This window comes from Balaenoptera physalus (assembly GCF_965194825.1).
Source record: "Balaenoptera physalus genome assembly, chromosome: 16".
NCBI classification, from domain to species: Eukaryota; Metazoa; Chordata; class Mammalia; order Artiodactyla; family Balaenopteridae; genus Balaenoptera; species Balaenoptera physalus.
Window position 1 is genome coordinate 24673132 of NC_138898.1, and position 17308 is coordinate 24690439.

General features: G+C 42.7%; 1 protein-coding gene across 6 annotated transcripts in view; it reads left to right on the forward strand.

Moving 5' to 3' along the window:
- The window catches only part of PIGU (phosphatidylinositol glycan anchor biosynthesis class U), a 106382-nt gene that overhangs the window by 64310 nt on the left and 24764 nt on the right, over nt 1-17308 (forward strand). For 3 of the 6 annotated variants that reach the window (XM_082432205.1, XM_082432204.1, XM_082432209.1), the window contains 3 exons: nt 11660-11814; nt 13437-13580; nt 16304-16428. In XM_082432205.1, coding sequence (XP_082288331.1) covers nt 11660-11814; nt 13437-13580; nt 16304-16428 — 424 coding nt within the window. The remainder of the gene's footprint in view (nt 1-11659; nt 11815-13436; nt 13581-16303; nt 16429-17308) is intronic. The other 3 variants (XM_082432207.1, XM_082432208.1, XM_082432206.1) reach the window with 2 other exon arrangements.

Consider the following 17308-nt stretch of genomic DNA (forward strand, 5'->3'; position numbering starts at 1 on the left):
TGTGTAGAAAATTCATACACACAGAAAAGTTTATATATGGCAATGTGTTATGGTTTAATCTAGATGACAGACATATGGTTGATTATTGTATTATTTTTTCAACTTTTCTGTGTGTTCGAAAATTTTACAATGAAAAGGAGAGACATTAGAATACAGGCCCTGAAGTTGTCTTGGCTTGGATTCTGCTTAGCTCCGTGACCCTGGGAAGTGATTACTTAACTTCTCTATGCCTCAGTTTCCTCATCTGTAAAATGGAGATAATGCAATAGTAGCTACTGCAAAGGGTTAATACATGTCAAGTATTTAGAACAGTATGATACAAATTCAGTAGATATTAGTTATGGTTATTAGTATTCAAATGTTCATAGAAAGGACATGGTTACCAGTGTGGAGATACGTGGGGTGATAGGGGGAAGAGAAAATAATTCATTTTCTAGAGTCAAAGGAACTGTAAACATTAGTTTGTACTTACCCCTTTGACACTACAAATCTGCCTCCATTCTGCTGGTACTATTTCTAGAGGGTACAAAAGGCAGGTGGTAGACAAGCTAACGTCTGATCAGTGCCAAAGGCAAAGCTGTTTTTCTCTTCCCTACATGAGACACAGAAAGGCTTCATGATCAAAGGCAGGGGATGCTGCATCTGGCTCCCTGGTGAGTCACTTCTGAGAATGGTAGTTTGAGCCCATCTGGTCCCTTCCCCCAACTTTACTCTTCCTCTGACCTTGGCTTATGGCCTAGTTTCCAAATTAGAGAGAAGCTTAAAATGTTCTGATCTGATAGCATGCAGAATACAATAGCCCTAAAGTGCACAGGACCAAGAGGCTACAGTGAAGGATACGCCAAGTGCACAGGACCTCAAGGCTGAAGCTGTGAAGCTGGCAGAGGGAGGTGCATGCAGTCAGGGAAGTTTCTAGTCCCCTCCTTCCTTTTGCTTGGGATTCCTTAGATGGTTTGAGGTCCTTATTTTCTTTGAAAGAACAGAAACCAGGGTGAAATAACCTTGTGAGTGTTCTTATGGTTTTTGCTTTAATCTAATCTGACCTCTCGTCTTTGAACTGAAAAAGTTAATTCTGTGATTTCTATATTTCTGGAGCTTGGAGCAGGTCACATGATACTAGCTTGCACTAAAGAAGCCAAACCCAACCAGGTCTTTCGTGCCAACTGGGCCCTTCCCCAGGCTTTCTTTGGGGCCTTATTTAGCATTTTCACATCTTACTCCTTCTTTCCCCAGCAACGTTCTGTTAGCTCTTCTGCTTCCAGGAGGGGGCCAAAGCAGAGGTGGCAATGCTCTTACCTTCCTTTCTTTTTATTTATTTATTTTATTACTTATTTTTGGCTGCATCGGGTCTCAGTTGCGGCGCACAGGCTCTTTGTTGCAGCATGCGGGCTTCTCTCCAGTTGTGGCTTTTGGGCTCCAGAGCACGTGGGCTCTGTAGTTGCGACGTGGGGACTCTCTAGTTGTGGCACACAGGCTTAGTTGCCCCACCAGGGAACGAACCTGAGTCCCCTGCATTGGAAGATGGATTCGTAACCACTGCACCACCAGGGACGTCCCCCTTTCTTTTTAGAACAGGTAAAAATGAGGGTAAGCGGTTGATCATGCATTTGCAATAAACTTTTTACCAGTTTTATTGCCTCTAGTGTACTTAATCATATAAAATGTATCTCCTGGGTCTCATTCTGATATTCTAAGAGTTTAGATATAAAAACTTTTGTTAGATTTCAACTCTCTTTGAGAGTTTTTTCTGATAACTGACTTTTTCCTTTTTACACCATGTCCTAGAAAGAAAATTGTTTCTATATAGAAAATGCTTTTCTCCCTAGTACTTTAGAGAGTTGGTGGGGGAGGGAGATAATTATACATTTCTCCTCTTCCTTATTATAGTTTGGCTTTTCCTGAAGCAATCTGAGAATTTTCTTACTTCTCTAAATATTTTTATGTGTTAGCAACAATGTGACTTCTGGGATACAACTACACACTGGTTTAATTTTTCAGGTTGAGTGTGCACATAGCCCATGGACCACATCTGTCCCACAGATGTGTTTTCTGTAACCTAAGTGTTTATTTTATTAGTTGTCAATATTTTTAAAATTCATGTAAAAATTTATATTTCTGGCTTCTTTTGAAAAATTGGAAGGTCTGTCTCCTTTAGTTTACCTCTTCAGTTTACCACAATCCCTATGCTTCGTCTCAATCACACTTCACTCATTTGTTACCTGCCTGGCTCCTTTAGGTATTTGAGTGTGTGTGTTTGTGTGTGTTTGTGTGTGTGTGTGTGTGTGTGTGACTGTGTCTGTGTTTATATCCACTAAAAGATCTAGAAACAATGACCAACCCAGTATCAGTGGTTACCCTTGGAGCTCAGATTGTAATCTTACTATTTTTACCCATTAAAAGAAACTAGGGTTTCTTAGAGAAATGGCTGATGCTATCTTCAGGTCAGGAAATGTACAGGATGATCCTGTAATGTTGTGATACCAGATAACAAGGAAACTATCAAAGACTCCTGTGGAATCTAAAAAATAGTACAAATGAATGTATATGCAAAACAGAAACAGGCTCCCAGATACAGAAAACAAACTTGTGGTTACCAAAGGGAAGAGGGAAGTGGCGAGGGACAAATTAGGGGTATGGAATTAACATGTTTTATGTGGTTTTATGTATTTTGTATTTTATTTTTACAATAAAAAGTTTTTAAAAATTGATCTGAATGTTTAAGGCACCATTCTTCCAACCCTTCTACTTACATACTTTTCATTTTAAGTCAACGTTTGCTATTGAGCAAAACAGGTAGGTGAAATGAATGCTCAGTCTGTTCACTGGGAAATTTGCAATGTGGACCTCTAGATTAAGTTTGGCTCTAGGGTTTGTAAATAACAGGCCATCAAAGGATTCCTGAGTTTCTCTTCTTAAGAATTTCAGGGGCTTCCCTGGTGGTGCAGTGGTTAAGAATCCGCCTGCCAATGCAGGGGATAAGGGTTCAAGCCCTGGTCCGGGAAGATCCCACATGCTGCGGAGCAGCTAAGCCCGTGAACCACAACTACTGAGCCTGCGCTCTAGAGCCCATGAGCCACAACTACTGAAGCCCGTGTGCTACAACTACTGAAGCCCGCACACCTAGAGCCCGTGCTCTGCAACGAGAAGCCACTGCAAATAGAAGCCTGTGCACTGCAATGAAGAGTAGCCCCCACTCAATTAAAAAATACTTAATTGCTAAAAATTGCTAACCATCATCATCTGAGCCTTCAGTGAATCATAATCTTTTGCTGGTAGAGGGTCTTGCCTCAATGTTTTGTTTTGTTTTCTTTTTGATTTATTTTTTAAAATTTAATTTATTTTTTTATACAGCAGGTTCTTATTAGTTCTCCATTTTATACATATTAGTGTATACATGTCAATCCCAATCTCCCAATTTATCACAACACCACCACCAGCCCCCCCAGCGCTATCCCCCCTTGGTGTCCATACGTTTGTTCTCTACATCTGTGTCTCAATTTCTGCCCTGCAAACTGGTTCATCTGTACCATTTTTCTAGGTTCCACATATATGCGTTAATATACGATATTTGTTTTTCTCTTTCTGACTTACTTCACTCTGTATGACAGTCTCTAGATCTATCCACGTCTCTACAAATTACCCAATTTCGTTCCTTTTTATGGCTGAGTAACATTCCATTGTATATATATACCACAACTTCTTTATCCATTCGTCTGTGAATGGGCATTTAGGTTGCTTCCATGACCTGGCTATGGTAAATAGTGCTGCAATGAATATTGGGGTACATGTGTCTTTTTGAATTATGGTTTTCTCTGGGTATACATGCCAGTAGTGGGATTACTGGGTCATATGATAATTCTACTTTTAGTTTTTTAAGGAACCACCATACCGTTCTCCATAGTGGCTGTATCAATTTACATTCCCACCAACAGTGCAAGAGAGTTCCCTTTTCTCCACACCCTCTCCAGCATTTGTTGTTTGTAGATTTTCTGATGATGCCCATTCTAACTGGTATGAGGTGACACCTCATTGTAGTTTTGATTTGCATTCCTCTAATAATTAGTGATGTTAAGCAGCTTTTCATGAGCTTCTTGGCCATCTGTATGTCTTCTTTGGAGAAATGTCTATTTAGTTCTTCTGCCCATTTTTCAATTGGGTTGTTTGTTTTTTTAATATTGAGCTGCATGAGCTGTTTATATATTTTGGAGATGAATCCTTTGTCCATTGCTTCGGTTGCAAATATTTTCTCCCATTCTGAGGGTTGTCTTTTTGTCTTGTTTGTAGTTTCCTTGGCTTTGCAAAGGCTTTTAAGTTTCATTAGGTCCCATTTGTTTATTTTTGTTTTTATTTCCATTACTGTAGGAGGTGGATCAAAAAAGATCTTGCTGTGATTTGTGTCAAAAAGTGTTCTTCCTATGTTATCCTCTAAGAGTTTTATAGTGTCCGGTCTTACATTTAGGTCTCGAATCCATTTTTAGTTTTTTTTTTTTTTTTTTTTTTTTTAATTTTACTTCTGGCTGCGTTGGGTCTTCATTGCTGCGCGCGGGGTTTCTCTAGTTGCGGCGAGCAGGGACTACTCTTCATTGCGGTGCGCGGGCTTCTCATTGTGGTGGCTTCTCTTTCTGTGGAGCACGGGCTCTAGGCGCGTGGGCTTCAGTAGTTATGGCACGTGGGCTTCAGTAGTTGCAGCACGTGGGCTCAGTAGTTGTGGCTCGCGGGCTCTAGAGCGCAGGCTCAGCAGTTGTGGCACACGGGCTTAGTTGCTCCGCGGCATGTGGGATCTTCCCGGACCAGGGCTCGAACCTGTGTCCCCTGCATTGGCAGGCGGATTCTTAACCACTGCGCCAGCAGGGAAGTCCCTAGTTTATTTTTGTGTATGGCGTTAGGGAGTGTTCTAATTTCATTCTTTTACGTGTAGCTGTCCAGTTTTCCCAGCACCACTTATTGAAGAGACTGTCTTTTCTCCATTGTATATCCTTGCCTCCTTTGTCATAGATTAGTTGACCATAGGTGCATGGGTTTGTTTCTGGGCTTTCTATGTTGTTCCATTGATCTATGTTTCTGTTTTTGTGCCAGTACCATATTGTCTTGATTACTGTAGCTTTGTAGTATAGTCTGAAGTCAGGGAGTCTGATTCCTCCAGCTCTGTTTTTTTCCTCTCAAGGCAGCTTTGGCTATTTGGGTCTTCTGTGTCTCCATACAAATTTTAAGATTTTTTTGTTCTAGTTCTGTAAAAAATGCCATTGGTAGTTTGATAGGGATTGCATTGAATCTGTAGATTGCTTTGGGTAGTATAGTCATTTTCACAATATTGCTTCTTCCAATCCAAGAACATGGTATATCTCTCCATCTGTTGGTATCATCTTTAATTTCTTTCATCAGTGTCTTATAGTTTTCTTCATACAGGTCTTTCGTCTCCTTAGGTAGGTTTTTTCCTAGGTATTTTATTCTTTTTGTTGCAGTGGTAAATGGGAGTGTTTCCTTAATTTCTCATTCACATTTTTCGTTGTTAGTGTATAGGAATGCAAGAGATTTCTGTGCATTAATTTTGTATCCTGCAACTTTACCAAATTCATTGATTAGCTATAGTAGTTTTCTGGTGGCATCTTTAGGATTCTCTATGTATAGTATCATGTCATCTGCAAACAGTGACAGTTTTACTTCTTCGTTTCCAATTTGTATTCCTTTTATTTCTTTTTCTTCTCTGATTGCCATGGCTAGGACTTCCAAAACTATGTTGAATAATAGTGGTGAGACTGGACATCCTTGTCTTGTTCCTGATTTTAGAGGAAATGCTTCCAGTGTTTCACCATTGAGAATGATGCTTGCTGTGGGTTTGTCATATATGGCCTTTATTATGTTGAGGTAGCTTCCTTGTATGCCCACTTTCTGGAGAGTGTTTTTCATAAATGGATGTTGAATGTTGTCAAAAGCCTTTTCTGCATCTATTGAGATGATCATATGGTTTTTATTCTTCGGTTTGTTAATATGGTATATCACATTGATTGATTTGCATATATTGAAGAATGTTTGCATCCCTGGGATAAATCCCACTTGATCATGGTGCATGATCCTTTTAATGTGCTGTTGGATTCTGTTTGCTAGTATTTTGTTGAGGATTTTTGCATCTATATTCATCAGTGTTACTGGTCTGTAATTTTCCTTTGTTGTAGTATCTTTGTCTGGTTTTGGTATCAGGGTGATGGTGGCCTCATAATATGAGTTTGGGAGTGTTCCTTCCTCTGCAATTTTTTGGAAGAGTTTGAGAAGGATGGGTGTTAGCTCTTCTCTAAATGTTTGACAGAATTCACCTGTGAAGCCATCCGGTCCTGGACTTTTGTTTGTTGGAAGATTTTTAATCACAGTTTCAATTTTATTACTTGTGATTGGTCTGTTCATATTTTCTATTTCTTCCTGTTTCAGTCTTGGAAGGTTATAAGAAGTTGTCCATTTCTTCCAGGTTGTCCATTTTATTGGCATAGAATTGCTTGTAGTAGTCTCTTAGGATACTTTGTATTTCTGCGGTGTCTGTTGTAACTTCTCCTTTTTCATTTCTAATTTTATTGATTTGAGTCCTCTCCCTCTTTTTCTTGATAAGTCTGGCTAATGATTTATCAATTTTGTTTATCTTCTCAAAGAACCAGCTTTTAGTTTTATTGATCTTTGCTATTGTTTTCTTTGTTTCTGTATCATTTATTTCTGCTCTGATCTTTACGATTTCTTTCCTTCTGCTAACTTTGGGTTTTGTTTGTTCTTCTTTCTTTAGTTTCTTTAGGTGTAAGGTTAGGTTGTTTACTTGAGATTTTTCTTGTTTCTTGAGGTCGGCTTGTATAGCTATAAACTTCCCTCTTAGAACTGCTTTTGCTATGTCCCATAGGTTTTGGATTGTTGTGTTTTCATTGTCATTTGTCTCTAGGTATTTTTTGATTTCCTCTCTGACTTCTTCAGCGATTTCCTGGTTATTTAGTAACGTATTGTTTAGCCTCCATGTGTTTGTGTTTTTTACGGTTTTTTCCCTGTAATTGATTTCTAATCTCATAGTGTTGCGGTTAGAAAATATGCTTGATATGATTTCAATTTTCTTAAATTTACTGAGGCTTGATTTGTGACCCAAGATGTGATCTGTCGTGGAGAATGTTCCATGCACACTTGAGAAGAAAGTGTAATCTGCTGTTTTTGGATGGAATGTCCTATAAATATCAATTAAATCTGATCTATTATGTCATTTAAAGCTTCTGTTTCCTTATTTATTTTCATTTTGGATGATCTCTCCATTGGTGTAAATGAGGTGTTAAAGTCCCCCACTATTATTGTGTTACCGTCAATTTCCTCTTTTACAGCTGTTAGCAGTTGCCTTATATATTGAGGTGCTCCTATGTTGGGTGTATATATATTTATAATTGTTATATCTTCTTCTTGGGTTGATCCCTTGATCATTATGTAGTGTCCTTCCTTGTTTCTTGTAACATTCTTTATTTTAAAGTCTATTTTATCTGATATGAGTATTGCTACTCCAGCTTTCTTTTGATGAGAAAGAAAGGATGTGCTCTCACTCCCTCTTGTGAGAACACCAGAATCACATTTGCATGGAATATCTTTTTCCATCCCCTCACTTTCAGTCTGTATGTGTCCCTAGGTCTGAAGTGGGTCTCTTGTAGACAGAATATATATGGGTCTTGTTTTTGTATCCATTCAGCAAGCCTGTGTCTTTTGGTTGGAGCATTTAATCCATTCACGTTTAAGGTAATTATCGATATGTATGTTCCTATGACCATTTTCTTAATTGTTTTGGGTTTGTTTTTGTAGGTCCTTTTCTTCTCTTGTGTCTCCCTCTTAGAGAAGTTCCTTTAGCATTTGTTGTAGAGCTGGTTTGGTGGTGCTGAATTCTCTTAGCTTTTGCTTGTCTGTAACGCTTTTGACCTCTCCATTGAATCTGAATGAGATCCTTGCTGGGTAGAGTAATCTTGGTTGTAGGTTCTTCCTTTTCATCACTTTAAATATATCATGCCACTCCCTTCTGGCTTGTAGAGTTTCTGCTGAGAAATCAGCTGTTACCCTTATGGGAGTTCCCTTGTATGTTATTTGTCGTTTTTCCCTTGCTGCTTTCAATAATTTTTCTTTGTCTTTAATTTTTGCCAATTTGATTACTATGTGTCTTGGCATGTTTCTCCTTGGTTTTATCCTGTATGGGACTTGCTGCGCCTCCTAGACTTGGGTGGCTATTTCCTTTCCCATGTTAGGGAAGTTTTCGACTATAATCTCTTCAAATATTTTCTCTGGTCCTTTCTCTCTCTGTTCTCCTTCTGTGACCCCTATAATGTGAATGTTGTTGCATTTAATGTTGTCCCAGAGGTCTCTTAAGCTGTCTTCATTTCTTTTCATTCTGTTTTCTTTATTCTGTTCTGCAGTAGTGAATTCCACCATTCTGTCTTCCAGGTCACTTATCCGTTCTTCTGCCTCAGTTATTCTGCTATTGATTCCTTCTAGTGTAGTTTTCATTTCAGTTATTATATTGTTCATCTCTGTTTGTTTGTTCTTTAATTCTTCTAGGTCTTTGTTAAACATTTCTTGCATCTTCTCGATCTTTGCCTCCATTCTTTTTCCAAGGTCCTGGATCATCTTCACTATCATTATTCTGAATTCTTTTTCTGGAAGGTTGCCTATCTCCACTTCATTTAGTTGTTTTTCTGGGTTTTATCTTCTTCCTTCATCTGGTACATAGCCCTCTGCCTTTTCATCTTGTCTATCTTTCTGTGAATGTGGTTTTTGTTCCACAGGCTGCAGGATTGTAGTTCTTCTTGCTTCTGCTGTCTGCCCTCTGGTGGATGAGGCTATCTAAGAGGTTTGTTCAAATTTCCTGATGGGAGGGACTGGTGGTGGGTAGAGCTGGCTGTTGCTCTGGTGGGCAGAGCTCAGTAAAACTTTAATCTGCTTGACTGCTGATGGGTGGGCCTGGGTTCCCTCCCTGTTCGTTGTTTGGCCTGAGGCAACCCAACACTGGAGCCTACCTGGGCTCTTTGGTAGGACTAATGGCAGACTCTGGGAGGGCTCACGCCAAGGAGTACTTCCCCAGAACTTCTGCTGCCAGTGTTCTTGTCCCCACGGTGAGCCACAGGCACCCCCCCCACCTCTGCAGGAGACCCTCCAACACCAGCAGGTAGGTGTGGTTCAGTCTCTCCTGGGGTCACTGATCCTTCCCCTGGGTCCCGATGCACACACTACTTTGTGTGTGCCCTCCAAGAGTAGAGTCTCTGTTTCCCCCAGTCCTGTCAAAGTCCTACAGTCAAATCCCACTAGCCTTCCAAGTCTGATTCTCTAGGAATTCCTTCTCCTGTTGCCAGACCCCCAGGTTGGGAAGCCTGATGTGGGGCTCAGAACCTTCACTCCAGTGGGTGGGCTTCTGTGGTATAAGTGTTCTCCAGTCTGTGAGTCACCCACCCAGCAGTTACGGGATTTGGTTTTGCTGTGATTGCACCCCTCCTACCGTCTCATTGTGGCTTCTCCTTTGTCTTTGGATGTGGGGTATCTTTTTTGGTGAGTTCCAGTGTCTTCCTGTCGATGATTGTCCAGCAGCTAGTTGTGATTCTAGTGTTCTCACAAGAGGGAGTTATCGCACGTCCTTCTACTCCGCCATCTTGGTTCAGGCTAGCCTATTTCTAGCTTTTGATTTAAAGTGAGAAGTATGCAACACTTCCTTTGATTTGAACACTTAGAGGCCATTGTAGGGTTATTAGTTGGCCTAATTTCAATATTGTTATGTCTCAGGGAATAGGGAGGCCTGAGGAGAGGGAGAGCGATGGGGCACAGTTGGTCAGTGGAGCAGTCAGAGCGCACACATTTATCAGTTAAGTTCGCTGTCTTGTGTGGATGCAGTTCATGGTTTACCAAGGCAATTACAAAGATCACTGATCACAGGTCACCATAACAATAATAATGAAAAAGTTTGAAATATTGCAAGAATTACCAAAATGTGACACAGAGATATGAAGTGATCAAATGCTTTTGGAAAAATGGTGCCCATAGGCTTGCCACAAACCTCCAGTTTGTGAAAAACGCAGTATCTGTGAAGTGCAATAAAGCAAAGTGCAGTAAAATGAGGTGTGCCTGTGTTATAACTTTGTTTTCTGTTTTCACAGATTCTACTCTTACTTTTATTATTTCCTTCCTTTTTTTAAAGTGTATTCTGTTCTTTTTCTGATATCTTAAAAAGGATGTTTATTTATTTTCAGACTTCTATTCAAATATGGTTAATATGGTTGTATGTTTCCCTCAGAGTACTGTTTTATCTGTATTACCTGAATATTGACATAAGGTATTTTCATAACAATTAATTTCTTTCTTTTTTTTTTGGCTGTGCTGTGTTGCTTGTGGGATCTTAGTTCCCCGATCAGGAATCGAACCCAGGCCCCCAGCAGTGGAAGCACGGAGTCCTAACCACTGGACTGCCAGGGAATTCCCTTATAACCATTAATTTCTAACATCAAAGCTATCTATTATCATTCCTTCTTTGACTCCTGAGTTATTTGCAAAAGTGTTTAACACTTTCCTAATGTATTTTTAGGTTATCTTTTTATTAATGATTTTGAGAAATTGCATTATGGTCAGAGAATGGGGTCTGTATGATACAGATTCCTTAAAGTCTGTTGATATTGCTTTATGGCCTGATTCAGATATGTGGTCAGTTTTTATAAATCCCCCAAAATGTTTTAAATGAATGTGAATCCTCCAGGTACACTGTTTTATAAGTGTATTTGTCTTTTTTTATATATATAAATTTATTTATTTTGTTATTTTATTTTATTTATTTATTGTTTTTGGCTGCGTTGGGTCTTCGTTGCTGTGCGCGGGCTTTTCTCTGGTTGCAGCGAGTGGGGGCTACTCTTTGTTGCAGTACGCGGCCTTCTCATTGTGGTGGCTTCTCTTGTTGCGGAGCACGGGCTCTAGGCAAGTGGGCTTCAGTAGCTGTGGCACGGGGGCTCAGTAGTTGTGGCTCGTGGGCTCTAGGGCACAGGCTCAGTAGTTGTGGCACATGAGCTCAGTAGTTGTGGCTCATGGGCTCTAGAGCACAGGCTCAGTAGTTGTGGCACACGGGCTTAGTTGCTCCGTGGCATGTGGGATCTTCCCGGACCAGGGATCGAACCCATGTCCCCTGCATTGGCAGGCGGATTCTTAACCACTGCGCCACCAGGGAAGCCCGAGTATATTTGTTTTTTAAGATCTTTTGTGAACAAATTCATGAACTGTACTATTCATATTTCTACTTCATTACTGATTTTTGTCTATTAGATCTACCAGTTATCCACTGATGATGGATTTGTGTATTTTTCCTTTGTAGCTCTGTCCATGTTTGTTTTATATACCTTGCGACTATTTTATTAGGTACCTGCAAGTTTAGAGCTGTAATATCTTTCTGATGAACGTTTTATAATGATAGAATATCTTTATCTCTGCATTACTTTTTACATTAAAGTCTATTTTACTGGTAATAATAACCAAACTAATTTTCTTTTGGTTAGTGTTTACCTAGCATATATTTTCAATCCTTTGATTTTCACCTATTCTGTGTCCTGTGTTTTCCAGGAGGGATCTTGAAGTTTAGTCTGATAACTGCTGTTTGTCCTTGAGATCCTTAAATGTACCATTCTGCCTTCTCTCCCAGCGGCAATACATACCCGTGAAAGTGAAGAGCAAAGCCTTCTGGATCTTCTCTTGGGAGTATGCTATGATGTACTTGGGAAGCCTGGTGGTAATTGTTTGCCTCTCCTTCTTCCTTCTCAGTTCCTGGGATTTCATCCCTGCAGTCTACGGCTTCATGTAAGTAATGACCTCATTAGAATACCTCTGGAAGCTAATTTAATTTTCACAGCTCCATCTGGAATTAGAGGGAGAGCAAGCACAGGCAGCATCTAGAGCAGTGGTCCTCGAACTTTAGTGTGCATCAGAATCACCTGCAGGGCGTCAACACCCAGATTGCTGGTCTCCACCTCCAGAGGTTCTGATTAAGTAAGTCTGGAGTAGGGACCCCAGAATTCGCATTTCTGATAAATTTTCAGGTGATGCTGATGCTGCCCGTGCAGGGAACACTCTTTGAGGACCACTGGCTTGATCTAGCGCAATTAAAGAACACTCTCTGGGAACATCCAAAGCAACTACCAGCCTCTGACTGGGAGGTTTTGATTCAATCCCAAACTGGAATGGATGTATTCCTCTATTGCAAGAGGGTCTCCAGCAGTTTTAAAACAAAGCCACCTTCAATATGTCAGACTTTTAGAGAAAATCAAAATGGGTTTGCAGAATGAATTCTGCAGGCAATTCCACATATTCTGTCTGTGGTTTGCTGAGGAAGATAACTGCCCAAGCCTGAAGGAACTCACAGCTCAGTGGGTGATAGACACTTAAACCTGCCAGGGTGGGAAAGGGATCTGTGGCAGGCTCCCCTTTGGGATTCTGGGCTGCTTATTTGTGTTAAATCCTGGCTGAGCCTAACAATGACTTAGTAACCTTCAGCTTTTCATGCTCTGCCTCAGATAAGAGTTTGTAACGCCGATGAAAAGCTTTTCCTAGTTTTCTGCTGGTCCACAGATTGTGTTCTTTACCTCATTTCACAGAAAAGGAAATGTAGTTACAGCAGGAAGCAAAGACTTGCCCTGGGTGGAGGCCTTCGTCAGAGAAATCTGACCATGAACTATTGCCTCTCTCTCCCTTTCCATGCTTCACTTGTTGTACTTTTAAAATTGTGAATTGACATCAGTTTCAACCCCGTATATATTTTTTAATGTAATGTAAAAATTTTAGAACAGCCAGAATTGCAACCAATCTTTATCTGATATAACCAGACAAAAAGTTTTCCAGTTAAACTCTTATTTCTCAAACAAGGTCTGGGATCCTAGCCAGAACCTGGCAGTGGTTCCTTGGGCCCCTAGACGTCTCACTGCAGTGTCAGGCACTCAGTCTTCTGGCTCCTGCTGTGGGCATGTGGAACAAGAATGGGCAGGAACAGGATCTTTGACCTTGTCTTCCAGACAAGTCTTTAGAATGCTCAAAATAGGTATTGTTTATTTCAAACCCATTCCTCTTCTGCTACAGTGCTGGGTACCTCCTGGTTTTGAGCACATATATCTTGGGCAGTAAAAGAGGGGCTGGCCTTTTGATTTCTAGCACGAATCCCTGCCTTGTCTCAGATCTTTGATGCATGCCGGAGTTTGGTTCAGGCAATATTTTTTATGGGTTATTATTCTCTGTGTCTCTGCCCCTTGTTTTTGTTAATTACCTATATCCCGGTTGCCTGGAGAGCCCCTCACATCCTGATCTCTGTGGAGACAAAGTCATCCTTGACTGCCCAGCAGTGACCAAAGCCTTCAGGAGAAAACCAGGTCAAAGCAGATCATTCATAACTTTGCTGTGTTTTTTCTCTCCCTTTTTTGTCTTTATTCCAGACTTTCCGTTCCAGATCTTACTCCAAACATTGGCCTCTTCTGGTACTTCTTTGCAGAGATGTTTGAGCACTTCAGCCTCTTCTTTGTATGTGTGTTTCAGATCAACGTCTTCTTCTACACCATCCCCTTAGCCATAAAGCTAAAGTAAGTGGTTGGACCTGCTGGGTTTTTGTCCACAGAGTCATTTGTAGCTTTACAGGTGCCCTTCAAACTGGCAACATCTGCTATCAGGTTTGTGCCATTTTTGCCCAGGGAACCCTGCCCTCAGTCGCCTCAGTGGCTGTACGCAGCAATAGAGCCACACATGAGTACAGGGTGCAGAGACAGTGCTTTGGAGCCCTATATTTCCCCTGGCCTCACTTTGGGGTACTTGAACCCACATTGCTGCTGAGCCCATTCACTGTTTTAGACAAGAGCAGTGTTGGGGTGTGGAAGGTACCCTTGAAAAAAGTGGATCTTTTTGGGTGTTCATCAGCATCCCAGTGACAGTTTGCTCAAAGGGACTCAGGATGTATTAGTCGGGAGGCTGGCTACCTGCAGCTCTGTTTAATCATCTGATCAGTTTCCCTCAAAAGGGTTGCCTATAAAGCTCTCTTCTGCAGTGTAAGAGGGCTAACGTGTTGTCCATCCCGCCTTTCTAGGCTTTTTGACATATATTCATGCCTAACCCTTCCAGCACCTCTTGGAGGTAGGCATTATGTTATTATCAATTCCATTTTATAGTTGAGGAAATTGCCGTTCAGAGAGGTGGAACAATTTTCCCAGAGTCACACAGCCAGTAAGCATGGAGCTGGGATTCAGACCCAGGTTTGCTTGGCTCCAGAATCTATGCTCAGTCCCCTGCACCATGCCAGGCTCCTGAGAGAGATCACTTATAGTAGGTCCCAGAAATGGTTCTATTATCCTAGCTTCAGAGAAGGGAAAACAGGCACCAATAGGCATAGATATGCCTGTGTGGTCCAGGGAGGCTGGAAGAGTTTGATTTAGATTTTAAGAGCTTGAGTTCTCTGCTCTAACCTTCCTGCCATTCTCCATGGCCAGTGAACCAATGCACATGGTTCCTATTCTATAAAAGCTCAGAGTTGATGTTTCCTTCCCATGACATAGCCTTGGCCTGGTATCTGACAGAAAACCATTCTTCCTTGGCCCGGCAGGCTCCAGAATTCTGGCAGCCTTACTCAGCCAAGCTCTCCAGCTGTCTGTGGTCCACATTTCCTGCCCTTGTTCTGGTCAGGCCCAGCCACTGGGCTGAGAGAAGCAGGGAGCCCGGAGCACCTTTCCTCACTCTGTGTAGCCAGCTCTCCAGCAGCTTCTGTTGTTGGCACGTGAAAGGCCACAGATAGCTCCTGGGTAGACAGTAGCACCACCATCTTGTGACACCCTCCCCTCCACCCCATCCCGGCCAGGGCCTCAGAAGATATGAAGATACCTGACCTCCTCTGCAGCTGCCCTCCTGTGCCTGGATGTGAAGTTCCACTCTGGCCCCTGCAGTGCCAGCTTTGTGAGAACAGGCCCTCCAGGGCGCCTCTCCCCAGGCACTGTTGCAGGGGGTTCTGGTCTCCATGTTTTTTGGCACTACATTGTCACTAGCCTTTTCATAGGAATGGTGCAGCTGTTACCAGCTACCTAAGAAGCCCAAAGCCAGTGACTTGGATTAGCTTTAGGAAGATGCTCACTGAAGTAGCTGGACCCTTCCTAGAGGCTACAGGACTACGTGACTTTGCCAAGCTGAGTTTCTGAGTCATTTGCTATATAGTGTTTGGGTGTGTACACGTTTGTCTCCACATCTCAGATTTACACCCATTGAGTCACCCTGACCTTTGACCTGCAAGAGGAAAATGCCATGCCATTAACCTGAAGAAAACCTTTATGAGCTGGATATCCAGGTGTTGTGCAGAAGTAGGCCACGTGCATGTTGTTTAGGTGTAGCTGAGCAGGGTGCACACCTCGCTTCTTCCTGTTGGCTTCCCTTCAGCACTTGGTCAGCTCTCTGAGGAGCACAGGAGACTGAGTTCTGTCTCACCCTCCCTGATCAGAGCTGTGATCCTGCTGGGCACTCAGGAGAATAGCATTGGTGGTGCTTAGGGGTTCTGGAGACAAACAGCTCCATCACTTACGAACTCTCTTATCTTCTCTGAACCTGATTTCCTCAGCTGCAAATGTGGTGACAGCATTGCCTATCTCGAGGGGTAGTTGAGGTATAGTGAGGATCGCATGTAATGATGCAAGAAAAGGGCCTAGCACAGAACTTTGCACAAGTGAGGGTTCAGGAAATGGTAGCCAGTGTTACTAGCTTAAGGTAACAAGAACTCCAATTCCAGCCCTTAAGAGCGAACAGCTGCGTGCAGTTCTCAGTTCTCTTTCTGGAAAGGAGCTCATCATAGCTAAAGATCTGTAGCCCCCACTGACCCTGTTGTCAGAGAAACAGAGCATCAGCAAGGAGGCACCTTCTGCCCTGGGTCCAGTGTGAGAGGGGCCTCTGGCATGGGTGGCTGCCTGATAACTCTGACAAGCAGTCATTTAAGCCCAGTAATAAAGGGCACTGACTTCATGTGTTCTCTTCCCCGGCAGCTCCTGGCGGAAGGCCCGGAGCTGGCGGGGGTGGGGCTTGATCGAACCGTCTCTGTGGGCTCTTTCTCTAGTGTTTGCTGGGCTCTTCTCACCACCTCTGGGCATCTCTGGGTCCCGGCAGTTTTCTGCTCTGCTGCTTGGCCCGGCCCCGTGTCTTGTGGGTAACAGAGCCAATGCCTCCATGAAGTCCCCTGGAGAGTGTTTTTGGGCTTCAGGGATGGGTCAGGAGTCTCTGGGCTGGGCCTGGTCCCTGACCGATCTTCCTCTCTCTGCCTGTCTGCCCTGTCTTACCCCAGGGAGCACCCTATCTTCTTCATGTTCATCCAGATTGCCCTCATCTCCATCTTCAAGTCCTACCCGACCGTGGGGGATGTGGCCCTCTACATGGCCTTCTTCCCTGTGTGGAACCATCTCTACAGATGTGAGTACTCCCACCTCTCACCCCCTGGTGGCAGATTTGTGTCACCTAGCCCCGGATGAAAACAGCCAGGGAAAAAGGAATTGATAGGCATTGGCTGGGCATCTGCTGTGCTGGCAGCACCAAGAGAGAGACAGTGACATGAGGCACAATATCTGCCTCCTAGATGCTACGGACTAGTGATAATAATGCTAACATTTATTGAGTGCTTACTGTGTACCTGGTCACTGTGATTCTAGGAGTGTTACATGCATTAGCTCATTTTATCTTCATACCAGACTTTGAGGAGAGTATCCCCATTTGCAGATGAGAAAACTGAGGTACAGAAAGGTAGAGCCACTTGTTCAAGGTCACATGACTGGTAAGTAGTATAGAAGGGCTGGCATTGGAATCCAGATGTGTGATCCTCCAGCCAGCACTGTCCAGTAGGGCTTTCTGTGATGATAGAAATGCCCTATGTCTGCACAGTCCAATAGAGTAACCACTAGCGTGACTGAGAAACAGAAGTTTTAATTTAAATTAAATTTACGAAGCCACACATGGCTAGTGGCTATCGTGTTGGACAGTGTGGCACTAGGCCTTGGCTTACCATTTCCCAGTGCTGCACTGAAAGGTCCATAGAAGACAGACGGGCAACACTAGACTTCCTACCTGCTGTGAAGACCCCTTTAAGCTGTAACCATCCCTTCCCCAGAAGACGGCCTAGCAGTGATCTGGTTGTGCTTTCTAGTATTTCCTAGTGTTTCCCTGAGTCGGGCTCTTCGCCCTCTGTGTGGGTTCTTTTCAGTGTTTGTGGGCTCCCTGAGGCTAGGCTCATGACTCACTTGCCTCTGTGTCCCCAGCACCCGGGATTAAACCTGACACACAGAACAGCTCAATAAAT